At 46.0% G+C, this 15,039-nt stretch overlaps 4 protein-coding genes across 6 annotated transcripts; 1 reads left to right on the top strand and 3 right to left on the bottom strand.

Moving 5' to 3' along the window:
- Positions 1-315: 315 nt before the first annotated feature.
- LOC101756009 (putative cyclin-dependent kinase F-2) lies at positions 316-1,778 on the bottom strand. The gene has a single exon (XM_004955986.4). It carries the CDS (start codon positions 1,554-1,556, stop codon positions 555-557), a length of 1,002 nt encoding a protein of 333 aa, XP_004956043.1. The 5' UTR covers positions 1,557-1,778; the 3' UTR covers positions 316-554.
- Positions 1,779-2,821: 1,043 nt separating this feature from the next.
- LOC101755334 (ATG8-interacting protein 1) lies at positions 2,822-5,898 on the bottom strand. Its single transcript, XM_004955984.4, has 3 exons — positions 5,710-5,898; positions 3,758-4,412; positions 2,822-3,225 (listed from the first exon to the last, which is right to left on the bottom strand). The coding sequence occupies exons 2-3, from the start codon at positions 4,400-4,402 to the stop codon at positions 3,109-3,111; spliced, it is 762 nt and encodes a 253-aa protein (XP_004956041.1). The 5' UTR covers positions 4,403-4,412; positions 5,710-5,898; the 3' UTR covers positions 2,822-3,108.
- A 1,248-nt stretch (positions 5,899-7,146) lies between these two features.
- LOC101754934 (probable alpha-1,6-mannosyltransferase MNN10) lies at positions 7,147-13,628 on the top strand. Of its 3 annotated transcripts, XM_022823759.1 has the most exons (11): positions 7,548-7,611; positions 8,382-8,459; positions 9,556-9,625; positions 9,855-9,997; positions 10,075-10,137; positions 10,275-10,351; positions 10,432-11,498; positions 11,620-11,652; positions 11,846-11,936; positions 12,278-12,538; positions 13,018-13,628. In XM_022823759.1, the coding sequence occupies exons 7-11, from the start codon at positions 11,037-11,039 to the stop codon at positions 13,116-13,118; spliced, it is 948 nt and encodes a 315-aa protein (XP_022679494.1). In that variant the 5' UTR covers positions 7,548-7,611; positions 8,382-8,459; positions 9,556-9,625; positions 9,855-9,997; positions 10,075-10,137; positions 10,275-10,351; positions 10,432-11,036; the 3' UTR covers positions 13,119-13,628. The 3 variants fall into 3 exon arrangements, with proteins under 3 accessions (XP_022679496.1, XP_022679494.1, XP_022679495.1); XM_022823760.1 differs by lacking the exons at positions 7,548-7,611; positions 8,382-8,459 and adding an exon at positions 8,733-8,751; XM_022823761.1 differs by lacking the exons at positions 11,620-11,652; positions 11,846-11,936; positions 12,278-12,538; positions 13,018-13,628 and adding exons at positions 7,147-7,450; positions 8,585-8,751 and having other exon boundaries at positions 7,531-7,611; positions 9,918-9,997; positions 10,432-10,772.
- Positions 13,629-13,928: 300 nt separating this feature from the next.
- On the bottom strand, positions 13,929-14,618 carry LOC101753062 (thaumatin-like protein 1). The gene has a single exon (XM_004959112.3). The coding sequence runs from the start codon at positions 14,616-14,618 to the stop codon at positions 13,929-13,931; it is 690 nt and encodes a 229-aa protein (XP_004959169.3).
- Positions 14,619-15,039: the final 421 nt, after the last annotated feature.

Here is a 15,039-nt window from a genome sequence, read left to right as displayed (position 1 = left end):
ACATCGTCTTAGCTTCAGAGGTCAAAGCGGGCAGGTGGTTTCCCTGCTATTTTACACATATTGCACAGATGTTCGACAACCCGATGCTCAAAAGAATCAGGACGAAGCAGAGGCTCTTAGAAATTCAGTTGTCAACAGCAGAAACATGAACCTTGGTTGTCCCAGTCCAACCAGCCAGCTTAGTCACGATCACTCTGTAGTCCGTAGAACAGAACAGATTTGCACATCTGACTCAGTAAAGTAAACTGCTTGCCAAATTTGGCTCTAGATGCAGCATATATGGCATTTTGCTTATCCAGGACTAGGAGTATCGCCTGTTCAATCTGTTGCAGCCTCTGATCTTTTCACACAAATTGTACCACAGCAGAATTTGCAACCTAGAATACAAATTATCTGCAAAGAGAAAATCGTAATAACTGATAATAGATAACACTATCTCGCCACCACTATTGCATCTTCATGCATCATACCAATTGGTGCTAATAACAACCAAGATTATAAATAATGAACAAACGAATAAGATTACAAACAGTAGATTCAATCCTCAAAGGCTCTCAGACCACGACGGTCACGACACTAGCACTGCAACTCCGAGCTGCTCTGCACGCGCTCCCGCAGGTGGCGGCAGGACGCTCCTCCTCCCCCTCCTCGGCGAACCACGGATGCTGGAGCGCGGCCGCGGCGGTGAGCCTGTCCCGGGGCTCGACGGCGAGCAGGCCGGCAAGGACCTCCTGCGCGCCCGGCGACAGCTCCGGCAGGCCCTGGAACGCCGGCCAGTCGTCGAACGCCTTCAGCCCCTTCTCGCCGAGCGCGCGCCCCAGCTCCGTCACCCTGGCGAGCATGGCGTCGTCCGTCTCCTCGTCGAACATGAACCGGCCGGTGAGGAGCTCGGCCATGACGCACCCGAGCGCCCAGATGTCGACGCCCGGGCCGTAGTCCCGGTGTCCCGCGAGCTGCTCCGGCGAGCGGTAGGGCAGCGTGCCCACGCGGCGCTCCGGGTACGCCGCTCCCTCGGGCCTCGCCGGCGTGGCGAGCCCGAGGTCGCAAATCTTGACCGCGCCGCCGGCGCCCACGAGGATGTTGTCCGGCTTGATGTCTCGGTGGATGATCCCGGCGCCGTGCATCCGCTCCGCGCCGCGGAGGAGCTGCCGCATGGCCGCGCGGGCCCGGGCCTCCGGGAACCGCGCCGCCGCCGCCCTCCGCAGCAGGCGCCGCAGGCTGGCGCCGACGAACTCCATGACGAGGAACACGTCCCCGGTGGCGGCGTCCTCGACGACGTCCCGGATGCCGACGACCGAGGGGTGGCCGCGGCAGGCGGCCAGGCAGCCGGCCTCGCGGAGGACGGCGCGGAGGTCGGAGGCCCTGGCGCGTTTGACGGCCACCGCCTCGCCCGTGGCGCGGTGGCGCGCCTTGACCACCACGCCGAAGCTGCCCTCCCCGAGCACCTCCAGCTTCTCGTAGTCGTAGATGCTCCCGAGCGTGATCCGCGCCCGCTTGCTCTCGCCGCCGGCCGCCGTGCCGTCGGGCGCCGGGCGCTTGCGCGTCGCCGCCGACATGAGGAAAGAAAGCGCTGTCTGATTCTTGGCGCGGCGAGGCGGTGGTGGAGGATGATTCTTGGAACTGACGAATAACGCGGCGGCTGGGGAGTGGCGTCCACCAAATGAATTTATAGGGTGCTCAAATTCGAGTCCGATTCATCAGCCTCGTCCATGGCTGTATGCGTGCCGTGCGCGCGGGGTTTGCCGGGTTCGGGAGGAAGTGGCCAAGTCGGAGAAGAGTACACGGAACTCCGACAGTGCGTGGCGGCCTTTAATTCTGATCGTGCTGTCAGAAATTACATCGGCAGGTCACGAACGTTAATTTTTTGCGATAAATAACTCCTAAACCGCCGCGAAAATTGTTTTTCTCCTTATACAACTCGGAATTACCCTGAGATGGTGAAAACACTCTCGATCAGCTCAGGTTCTTACGTGGTCCGTTCGATCCACTCTCACCATCTACTCCTTTGTAAATTCTCTTCTTCTTACAACATTAAACCTAGTTTTTAGAAAACTAAGTATGGTAATATTGTTGGAATTAACAGGAATTTTGACATATTTTAATCCACACAAATCAGGAATGAAATAACACATGAACTCAATATTATATACTACACATGTATGAGAGCTGGTTAGATTCTTATTGGTTAGTTCAGTTTGTTGGGTACTTATTAGGCTCCTTAATTTTGGTGGGTTCAAATCTCCAACTCAGCACAAATCTACCACAAGGTGTTTTTAGAGAGTATTTAAACGTGCATCCGTTCTACAATTTGTATTGTTTTTCGAGAGGACGACAATTTGAATATCACTTTTCTTGTGGAGAGTAGGATGATAATTTGAATAAATTCTTTTCTTATCTAACTCAATGCTAATGTAGTTGCATATGTTTGTTTATATAACGCTAGTAACCTAATTCCTACTTAAGACGTGTTAGGCCTCGCGTAGGTCGGCCGCCTGCGTCGAGAAGGTTCTTTTTGTGCATCATCGAAGACTTGACGAGGAAGACTGTAGCGCGCGTGCTGACTGAAAACTTGCTACCTGTCCACTCGCGTGGCCCAAAAGGTGCATAAATAAACGAAAACGAAATAAAGATCAGGAGAGGAGAAAGATCTGATATCCAGATGCACGCTAAATTCAACTCCAATTCAAAGTCCTCTCTCAAAGGACCTTTAACTAAACAACAAGAAATTTTAAGGCAATTTTCAACTAGACATTTGGAATTATTTACTCGGAAATCGTCACTACTTACATATGAAGCTTCACCTGTTTATGAGCACGAACCAAAAATACAAGCGCATGCCATTGAACATAGGAAAACATGATAGCCAGTTCGATACAGATATTCGAAGTGCCCCATACTATGTGTTTTCCCACCATGTATTTTACAGTTGCTACAGACTACGAAGAGTAATATTTCAGTGCCATGGAAATCTCAACCATAAATTTACAGAAGGATAAAATCAAACGGTTGTACTAGCACAAGAAAGAATTGCACTGTCTCAAAATCATGAGCAAAAAAAAATTGCCACTAGAAGCAGTCCCTAACACCAAATTCCTGCGCCTGTTGCGCTCAAGCGCTAAGCGGCTGCTGCGGGAGTACGCGAGTTGGCAGCAGAGACCTAAGCTGTTCACTACCTGGAAGCCCATCCTTCAAACGGCTGAATGCTCCAATGACTCGACTCATGCTCTGCCGAAAAGAGTGAACATCAGTCAAAATATGATTAGCTGGTATCCAGAAAAGAACTATATTTGCTAAGGGATACGCAAATTCCTATCTAACAAGAAAAGCCCAATTTGAGATAGAGACCAATGGCTACTTGGCAAAAATAACATTACATGGTGCACTATGATATGATTTAACTCGAAATTTCTAAAGATGAGTTTAGTCCAAAAGGAAGCATCATCTCATGTAAATGATTCTATTTTATCTCATCAATTAAGAAGTGGGGGTGATTATACAAATTTAACTTTGGAGTTATTATCCATTTTTTTCAGCAAATATTCTGAAATCTAAATACCTCGGAAGCACTTTGAACTACAAACAGGACATGGGAAGAGCATTGTGCGATTCTTTGTCATCATATACTTCATAATGTATCATAGAGGTTATATCTTTCATGCCGCCAGCAAAATAATTAGAAACATACAAGAAAAACAAGGAACAATGGCAAAAAGGCACTCCTAGCAAAACTTTTTCAGATAAAGGATAGATGGCATACCTCACCGTTGACACTGAACTGAAATTGATGAAGGTGCAAATGGTCCTGCTGCCACCTCTGACTCATTACGACAAAACCCACAACGGCACCAGCTGCCACAACTGAGCAGACTGTAGTCACTCCCTTTATATGGTGAAACAGATAAGTGGATTTCCTTTTCCACCATCCTTCACAAGGAAGATCAGCCTTGCAGTTCATGTGATCTGTGGGGTTGGAATCTGGTAAAGGAGATTCATTGTCGGTAGGCAAGTCGCTGTTGATAGATAGATTCTCATTACTCATGCCATCAACTTCTTCAGGTGATACATGGCACCACTCATCATCGTTACTCCCAGCACAACTACCTTCCTTACCATCACTGTTTGTATTTGATTCATCATGCTCAGGTTCTATTGGCAAAATCTCATGCTCAGGATCTATTGGCAAATTCTCATGCTCGCTTGGAGGGAACACAAAGCCATCTGACATGACTAATCCAGTATGTGTGCCTTCCTGACTATTCTTCACATCCCCATATCCAGGCAAATTAATAGGATCCAATCCTTTTCGGAATAATGGGCTGGCATATACTGATGAAGTCAGAGGTGGCATATCCCATTCATCAGCCACAGGTGACACTCCAGTGACCATATTGTCATCTGCCATTCATACAAACCTACCACAAAAACCAAAAACTCAACATTAGATGGGAAAACTTAAAAGAACAAATGTTAGTGAAGATCATCATATTGTATCAATGCCTACTTAAACACCCAAACGGATGAATTGTTAATTATATCAATGCACCTTACAATATATGCCAATCTGCACAACACACTTTAGTATTCATTCATTTTGGAGTTTAAGTCATGAAGAAATAGTTGCTGCTTCCCAGATGTAGGCTTGTAGAAAAAGGTGCAACTAGTGTCAAACAGAGCAAAAACCCATGATAATTTGCAAACATCCATCCCCAACCATCATCATCACCAGGCACATTATGGTTCATACGCTCACCGCTTCACTTATGCATTATATGCATTAGATTCCCCGCTGATCCATGTTGTTAAAGTACTCCCAAACCTCCCTCTCACCAATAAGGCCTCAATTAGAGCGTACTTACTGTTAGCAACATGAGCATTAACATTAAAGGATCACTGCATCACAGATTTTCAAAGAGAGACTATAATTTCACTTAAAATTCAATATCCAAGTCGCTATGGACACTAAGTCAACAACATCACACATGTCAGCAATATCATCTCAAACTAAGCAACTAGCTAAATTTCTTGCACAAAGAAACCCAGTTGTCCTAATACTCTTACTTAACCCTTGGAAGACAGAGGTGTGCCATAATATCCAGCAATGGGCTTATCCTTATCCCCAGGGTCATTGCTAAGGTCCTTATAATATCCATCATGCTACTGCCCTGCTTTAAGAAACCTCGTGGAGGTAAGTAGACAGTCAAGTCCCACGCTCAATTCAGGCTTTTTCTGATGATATTCTCATGGTTGGGCTTGGGCATAAAGGGGCTACAATGGGCTCGACAGCAAACGAGAACAAACTCAATGAGGCAATTCACCACCCAGCTGGCGTGCGCAAGTATGAGCAGCATCGAACGCCTCCTCTACCTACAACACAAGAGCACCCCCAGAACGTCATGGTAGCAGGCTACCAGCTACGGGAGGCGAAATTTTTCTCCGACCCATTCTAGCAGCACGAGAATCAGTCGAGAACACGACCACCCACCCCTAACGCAGCCCCGCAGACCGATATGCCCAGAAACGGCTGGCATCCCACGAGAACCAGCTGGCCCCAAGACCGAGGAACCGCATCGCGGGAACCCGCCGCACCCCCAACTCCTCTCGTCGCCGTGGCGGAACCCGAGAACAGATCACGAAGCGCGGCGAGCGCCACCAGCGGACACGCAATCAACGAACCAAGGGCCGGACTGGAGGGCGGAGCAAGTCCGGTACCTGAGGCGAAGACGACGCTGGGGGTTGGATTCTCCGGCGAGGGGGCAGGGTCGGTCGCTTCCGCCGACGGCGGCGGCGGCGGCGCGGGGGATTGAGTTGGGGTCCTTGGGGAGCAGCCTGCAATTTGCAGTTGGAGCTTGCCTTTCCTTTTCTTTCTTACTCACCGATTAATTTTATTTGCTCGGTGCAGGGGTGTTGGAGAGACAACCGGTTTACAGCACGGATTCGTATCCCAATCCATTATTTTCCGAGCCTTTTCTTTTTAATCCCCCGATAATGATAAGTTAATACACACTGGTGGTCGATGGCATGGCACACTGGCAGCAGGATTCGGGTGTCACGGTGGGCCCACGCACAAGGACGTGATTTGGACATGGTACCACGGCAGATGCACGAGTCCAGGTCCCGAAAACTTGCGATTTCAAATCAATCATTACAGGTTTCCCAGTTCCCAGTGTATTCCTAGCCGTCCGATTCGTGCTCCATATTCTCAAGGGAAGTCTTGGCCGATAATACAAAATATATAGAAACTAAAAAATCGCCACCGAACCACTTGATACATGGATTTCAATTTGATTCGCATATCTTAGGAGTAACGAGAAATTACTTCGCCACTGAGCCATGTTGATTGTTGAGCAACAAAACTCCAAAAGGCGATAAGAGCGAGATGATCAAAATGAGGACGCTGACAAAACTGCTCGACAAGTATAACGACTCTACGAATGGTTGTCATATACCCTGATGGAGATAAAATGGCACACCGCTAACTCCTAGTACTAGTACGCATCCTTAGTTACTAAGGTAAAACATGAAAACGGGGCTTCTACATCAAAGAGCTCTACTCTATGCGTTCCAAATTGTAGATCGTTTCAACTTTTTTAGGTTCATAGATATTATTATGCACATGAACATATACTATATCTAGATGTACAATAATATCTATGAAAAAAAAACTAAAACAATCCAGGAACGGAGGGACGAGGGAGTATGGTTCAGCCGTTTGGGGACACCAAATAGAAGTTTCCCATTTGACTCGAGCACCATTGGATGTTGCATTTTGTCATGACTCAAGAGTCTAATTGCCAAATTGAATGTAGTGGATCATACTTGATTTCCAGCGGATGGTATCTCCAAAATATGGTTGTTTAGTCGACTTAGGTCATTTAGCATTTGGAAGTATGAACATTGTCAAGTCACGCATTTATAGTCATTGCAAGTGCTGACTTGTAGCAATCATCAATGAAACTAAACAATCATGACAGTCCTTCAAACAAAAAAAGAATAATGATTGTAGTTAACATAATAATTTTTTTGAGACTGAGTTAACATAATAATTAAATTTAATCATATGATCGTTTCTATGGGCTGGGCCGTCTCTCACTTCCCTTCCTCTTTTGCCCCACCAAAGCTTAAAGCCCATAGCGCCCCGTCGTCCCATTCAGCCTCACGCACGCGGCACGCCATGGCCGCCGTTCGTTTTCTCGGCACGGCGCCTGGCCGCCTGGAGAGGGTGGTGGGGCCCATCCCGGCCGCCGGTAGCTTGCGCGGCCGCCCCAACTTGCCTATAGGGAGGGTCCGCACCTACTCCATTCGGTCCATTCCGTCGCCCGGAGGAGCGGAGAGGAGGGGAGCAAGGTCTGCGAGGCCCTCGCGCGCCGCGATGGGCGGCGACCTGTTTGCCCTCGACTTCGACGGCGTCTTCTGCGACAGCTGCGGCTAGAGCTCCCTCTCTGCCGTCAAGGTCTCCTTGTCCGCCTTGCTTGTTGCGTGCTTGATATGTGTCAAATGAGTAACTGTGTTCGATTTGGTGTGCTTGGGCAGGCCGCGAAGGTGAGGTGGCCGTGGGTGTTTGAGCAGGTTGACTCCGCCATGGAGGAGTGGATAGTGGAGCAGATGTACACCGTAAGCCTTCATTTCAGAGCTCCATTTAGTATTGCTGTGGTTTTGCAGAACGCTAGATTTTTATTTAAAAAATTGAATGTAGTAATTAGTTGGAAGCATCTTTTATGGAGGTGTGGGAACTAATACATCTTCCTCTGAGTAGTAAGTAGATTCCATGTCGCAATGCAGCTTACCACATCAATAGCAAAACTGTTCCTAATCTTGCAGCTTACAGGCATACAGCAACAGCTTTAGTTAACAAGAATGTTACAAAAAGGGTGATGCATCATTTAGTTTAGTGGCTTCGAACAATGTGCACCTTGCTCATCTGGTTGGCTTTCTCATGTCTTTCAGTGTCCTGTCCTGAACCACTGATCCCCCTTTGCTTATTATTGAAAACCCATGAAAGTTGGAAAGTTCATTAAAGTCCACTGCCTCTAGTTTTTTCACCAAGCAAACAAAGTCATCCCCCCCCCCCCCCCCATTTGCCTATCCACTATATGAAGTTATCCCATATGTATTTGTAGGAACTTTTGGTCCACACTTGCCTAAACATTTGAGCAATCCACATGTTACATCTGCTACAACTACGGAATACAGATAGTGCACCACCAATGATAATTAACGCTTTCTGTTTTAAAGAATAATGGTGCTATGAATAAATTAAGCTTACCATCCTCATGAAGCATAATAGATGTTCTCATATTGATTTCTTGACAAGGAACCTAGCATTCCTCTTCACAATTTTATTCTTTAAAATTTGTTACCTAAAATGTTTTCCACTATTTCAGCTCCGTCCAGTGGTGGAAACAGGATATGAGAACCTGTTGCTTGTTGAGATCCAGATACCCTCTGTTCAGAAATCATCAGTAAGTTTCATATGTAACTTATTCCTGACCAAATATTATCATACTGTCTTAGGTGGCAACAGAATAGGAAATGACTATAGGCTTCTAGGTTGATTGAATTTTTATATTAAGGTGATATTTGCAAGGTTGCAGATGGGCTTAGCATCCAAGAAATATTGGAGAACTGGTTAAAACTGAAGCCCATTCTCATGGATGAGTGGCAAGAAGATAGGGAGTCTTTGGTAGATCTCTTTGGTCGTGTAAGAGATGACTGGATTGAAAATGATTTGTCTGGCTGGATAGGTGCTAACAGGTGACTGACCTATGAAATAATTGGTGTAAATTTCTTCTTGGACTGACCAATATATATTCATAGAAATTAAGTTAGATCTAACTATAACTTTGTGCTATACTTTTGAATTGTTGATAGTTGGGACTTGGGTGGTATATACTCCACGAGGACAACCATCTCTAGATACGCTAGTGTTCTGTCCTCAGTTGAGAGGAACACTTCAAACTTTCAGAAACACTCTCAGGACCATGACCACATGGATCAAATACAGATCATACATTTCTATAGTAGTTCCCTTATACGTAGCATGCAAAGATAGTTTGATAAAATAGTAGCAGAGGCCTCATCGTATCTAAGTGAGTCTAGGTGGTAAATGACTTTCTAATTTGTATGACTCAATGTGATATATTGATTAGTGGGTATGGCTATTAAATAAGTTGGAAAGAAAATTGATCACAAATCCTTAGTTCTTGATTATTGGCTCCGTGTTTGCTCCCTAGCCCTTTCTGTGCATGTGGGTCTGCATGCGCACACATATGTACTTTACTGTGTGTTATTGGCTCATTGCTTGCTTGTGTGTTTGTCTTACGTGTTAACTTAATTTTATTGCTCTACGTGAAAGTTTGTGTGACTTAGAATAATCACAATTTTATTAGTTGCTTTTGATACGGCAATATTTTCCCCACTGTCTCCCTTTTCAGTTTACAGCCTAATATGCTCGAAAAAGTTGAAGCGATGTAATGACTCTGAAGTTTCTTATGTTCATTTTTTTTATATCGAACAAAGCATATTGTGCAACTCATTGGCAGGTCAATGTGACTGCAGGTTTTATCCTGGGACAGCTGATGCATTAAAGCTTTCAAGCTCTGACACTTACATAGTCACAACAAAACAGGTCTGTCTCCTACACTTTTCTGCTATGCGACCTAACTTTTTACTATCTTCTATTTAATTGGTTAATGGTTTCATTTTCTGTTTAGTTAGATGTTTATGAACAACTGAACTGTTTCAACAAATGATTCTAACAACCATATTTAGACTTTACCTTTTTTATAGATTTTTTAATAATGGAGATTGTAGAAATTTGGTTCCAGATTTTAGTCGGTTCATATTTGTTTTCTCAGTTCTGCTCTGTAGGTAATGCGGAATGCTGATATTCTGCTGATCACTTATTGGTCATCTTCCAGAGTAGATTTGCTGAAGCCCTACTGAAAGAATTGGCTGGAATAGATTTTCCCTCTGAAAGGATATATGGCCTGAGCACAGGGTTAGTATGGTGCTTATTTTCTTTTCCTTAACCTATCCATGATTTTTCAGTACTGAATCTGTGAGTTCATTCTTCAGTCCGAAGGTAAAAGTTCTCCAGCAGCTGCAGCAGATGCCACAGCACCAAGGTCTAACACTTCAGTAAGTCCATAGTTTGCGTGATTGTATTACCATTAACTGCATCGCATAAACTAGTTCTGGGCATCCATATGTGATGGACAACAGCAAAAGAAGTAAGGAATGGTTGTTGTTTCCGTTTTTTTTTTTACCTTGAATAGTTTCATCGAGGACCGTCTTGCGACTTTGAAGAATGTGATCAAAGAACCAGCGCTGGATAAATGGAACCTCTACCTGGGTAAGTCATGTTTTTCTCGCTAACCCCAATGGTTTACCCTTTGTTAAAACTAATTTGCGTTTCTGATGTTACTGGAGCAGTGACATGGGGATACAACACACAGAAGGAGAGGGAAGAAGCACAAGGTATCTCAAGGATCCAGCTCTTTGATCTCCCGGACTTCAGTAAGAAGCTGAAATAGAAAGCAAGTACCCCGGATCATCCAAAGTCCGCACTGTGCCCTACTTTTGTTGATGTACTTCCTTTTCGAGTAAATGCATTGCTCACAAATTTGTGAGCATGTCCAATATCAGCTCAGCTGGCTATATCTTCAGTGCTCAAAGTTTCTGAGGTTTTATATATGATAATTTTCAATCTGTTATATTCCCACCGATCATGAAAACATAATGTTTTTTATGAAGTCTTATCAAACTTTTGCAGTATATTGACTATCATTGTTATGGTTTTTACTGTATTCCATATATTCGAAATACTTTGTAGTCTTTGTTCAATGGGCGGGCCTTTCTGCGAGAATATTCTCTCTTTTTAATTCAGGAAGCGTCTTTGATTAGTCTCACAGCATTTATTTTATGATTATATCTTTAAAACGAGAAATCAAAAGCACGGCGCCGCGTCTGCATAGACAGCATAGTCATACCACCACGCGGAGGCAGGCGACACCGCGACAGCCAGGCGCCTTCCGGCGATGGCCGAGCGGTCACGGCCGCGCCGCGCCGCCGAGCATCGGCACCGCCTTCGGCTCCGTCGGCTGCTCTTCCTCCTCCCGCTCGTTCTCCTCCTTGCCCTCCTCGCGCAGCTCCCCGCGCTCCTCCTCCGCCGCGCCAACTCATTCGGCCGCCGGTGCCTGCCCGGCGCCACCGACCGCCGCCTCCCCCTCCTCCCCGGCCCCGTCCGGGACCCCCGCCTCAGCCTCGCCATCGTCACCCTCGCCGACGAGGGCGCGAGCGGGTCGCGCGGGCGGCGGTCCTTCCGCGGCGTGCTGGCGGCCACCGCGCGGAACAAGCGCGCCTACGCGGCGGCGCACGGGTATGGCCTTATCGCGCTCCCCGCGTCCGCCGTCGACCCTAGCCGCCCGCCCAGCTGGAGCAAGGTCCTCGCGCTCCGCGCGCACCTCCGCCACCACCACTGGCTCTTCTGGAACGACGCGGTGGGTCGCCGCTGCTACTTAATTACTGCTGAGTTGAATCTCTACCATACTATCATCATACGAGGAATCAAGTTTCTTGTCTCTTGCACCTAATTGATGCTTTATTTTGGTTGTTATACAGGACACGCTGGTTACTAACCCGGAAATCCCGCTGGTGAGTCTCAGATGCTTGTAATTTACGGTTGAGGTACCCACTTGAATATATATATTTTCAACTTGGCATATACAGTCCTGAAATCTTAATCAAACCACTAATTAGGGTCTAGTGTATGCACTGGTTGATATGGGTCACATGTTGGAGGCTTATCTTGCTGACTACTTTTCCCTTCCCATTACATGGTTTGCAGGAGAGGATTTTGTTCTCAGTGATTGGACATAGTGATTTTAATGAGTCACCTGATCTTGTTCTGACAGAGGATTTCGGTGGTGTGAATGCTGGTATGGGAGACTTAACACATGAATATTTTGGGTGTTTTGTTTATCAAAATTGCTTTGGGAGCAAATTGTTGCAGCAAACTACTTTTTCAGCACGTTGAACCCCAATGAGGCATCTGTAAATCACAAATTGTCAAGTCATCTTACTGTCAATATAATGGAGACTGAAACTGCATTCATTAATTTGAGTGTTCCTCGCCTACATTAATGCATGTCCAGAATAATCTGATGTTTAGAAATATACGTTTCAAATGTCTACATCAGTTTGCTCCATTTTTTGGGTAGCATGATTTCGCATCTTTCACCATGATTACTAAAAAAAAGGCAAACCACTTCTCATGCAGGAGTTTTCTTCATAAGGAGGTCAAATTGGAGTGAGAAGTTTTTGGATACATGGTGGAACCAGACTTCATTTATACAGTTTGGTTCCACAAAAAGTGGAGATAATGCAGCACTCAAGCATCTAATAGGTCACTTATCATCTGAAGAAATGCAAGCGCAAGTTCGGATTGCAAAAATGCAGTGCCTCTTCAATTCGTACCCATGGATCCTCTCATGGAAGTCGACCTTCCGTCTGATCTTCCACCTGGCCACTACATGGAAAGGTTCTCTTCTCGCATTCTCTCGTACACTCTACTAGTCTACAGTGCATATGTAATGAGGGTTTGCATTTAAATTTTTAAATTAGGACATAACTTCCCAGGAGTCCTTATTTACCTACTGACTCATTTGATAGCTTTGGCGGATTGATTTTATAGACGTGCAAAATGATTCTGAAAAAATAATGAAGAAAGATGTATTAAATCAGTATTGTTTTACTCAAACAATAAAGGTGAAATGTTTTCAGCATTCATACACCACGTACCATTGTCCTAGTCTTCATGTACCCATGTCGGTCTGTATTTACTACAAATTACACACTAACGCCTATCATGATACCTAATAAATTGCAACTATGGGCTGAACTAAGGTTGTTTGGAGTACCATATACCAGCAGAAAGTCTCCACTTTGCTTCTTATGGAAGTTTCCTTACTATCATGCACGGCCTCTCTATTGTTTGTTGACAGCATATTGTATTTTCAGGGGTTTATTCAGATGGAGACTTTATGATTCATTTCGCTGGTTTAGATGACAAGCAAGGTTGGACAAATAAGATTGTTGGAGAGATAGAAACTCTAAGATGAGCTGAGTTAAATTCATAGTTGTCCAGGGAGAATTCAGAAGATTCTGTAAAGGCCCTGATTGATCTGATATTCAGTGTTATAAACATGTTACTTAACTTCTCACGTCAGGATGCCATTGTCAATAGTCAAAACTGTGGCATCTGCAAAGGTCAAAACCGGCAGCCAGAAGATATATTGTGTGAAGGCCCTCACTGACATGGTATTTCTAGACCAGAACGCCAGGATGCCGATGTAAAAACTCAACAGTCAAAATTGTGCCATCTGCATGATCTACCTAGGCTGCGTTGACTTCCTATCGCTAGTGTTAACCATTGTTGTGCAAACATAACAGGACCTGCATAACACTGTCAGCATGGAGGAGTGAACATGCAGTTCACGTGTTACGCATGGTTTCATGCTAATTGTCAATTTGTCATTATTGATTGTTGTACAAGCAGTGCCACTACCAGCGACCGATTGTATGGTTGTTTGTCCAAAACCTCAACTAAAAGCCAATATTTCTTCGTCATATTTGCAGAGTACTTGTTGAACTTGAGAATTGTGCTGGCAAGGATTTGCATTACGGTTATTGTTGCATCGTTATTTTTAGGATTTTCTAGGTGTGAACATGATGCCGAAAGCTCTTCAATCCACAGCACTGATTGTTGAAGACTCAACTCAAGCCTTCAAAACACAAGAGCCTTAGGAAAAAAGGTTAAAAACCATGGCACAGAACCTTTTCTTGTTAATTATGGTGAAATTCTTGGTTACATGATGCCAGTTGCCAGCTAGTCACACAAATTTATTTGAAAAAAAAAACACGCCCTCTGGTCAAGGGCAGAAGACGATGTTGTAGTTGCCGCCGGTGGCGCAGGTGAAGGTGCTGCTTCCGTCGTCGTAAGCGTAGCTGTAGGCCTGCGGGCACTGCGCCTTGAAGAATTTCGAGTACCTGCCCGGCCCGCACCTGTCGGGGGTCCCATAATCCCCGCGGCAGCAGTGCTCGTCGGTGTTGAACGCCAGGCACGCGCTCCTGCACCCCACCGTGCCGCCGTCCCCCGCCTTCACCGCCAGCTCCGGCGGGCACGCCGCGTTGATGTCGGCGCCGCACGTCACCGTCGTGCAGCCGGCGCCGCCGACCGGCGCGATCAGGAGAGGGGCGTTGAAGCCATCGACGTTGCTGACGTCGTAGAAGTCATTGCCGCCCGACCCGCCGAGCGTGAACTCCGCCAGCGTGCACGGCGGCTGGCCGCCGGCGCCGGCCCACTCGAGCCTCCCTCCGCAGTCGCCGGACGCGCAGGACAAGCCGCCCGGGGCGCCGGGGGAGCAGTGGCGGCGAGGCCAGATGCGGCCGGCCCAGGTGGACGCGACGCCGTGGTATTGGGCTTCTGCGCCGGGATGAAGCTGGAAGCCGGTGGTCGGGAATGCCGGCCTGCCTGGGTTCGTCTGCACGCCGGGGTAGATCGTCTCCTTGCAGTTGTTTCTGAACACGAACGTTGCTGCCATTGCGCCGGAAATGGTCATCAGTTTGGTAAATGGCCACTGCATTTCACTTGCTACTGAGTACTGACAACGTGGGTAGGACTTGCATATAGTAGTGATGTACAAATGATGTGCTTTTATTCAAATTTTATATTGTCTAGTAGACACAATACTTGTTTGATCAATTGTTAAATTTTACATATAACGTGTACTCTCCTGCCGTTTTCACAATACTTTTATTAGGAACAAGAATTGAGGAGGGCAACGAAATGATCATCCTACCCTTAGTCCTCTCTAAAGTATGTATTTATGTTTTCTATAAGAGTAGAGAATCTCACTCTAAAGTATGCATTTAATAAGTAGGGACAGGATTGGGAAAATGGGTCAAAGATATATGCCTTGGAACTGTAGAACGACAAGTATTTTGAAAATAGCAAAGGAAACTAAAATAAAATATTGTGAA

The sequence above is a fragment of the Setaria italica genome, chromosome II (assembly GCF_000263155.2).
Source record: "Setaria italica strain Yugu1 chromosome II, Setaria_italica_v2.0, whole genome shotgun sequence".
Classification (NCBI taxonomy): Eukaryota; Viridiplantae; Streptophyta; class Magnoliopsida; order Poales; family Poaceae; genus Setaria; species Setaria italica.
Note: the sequence above shows the minus strand (reverse complement) of the source record. Positions and strands in the feature narration are given on the sequence as shown.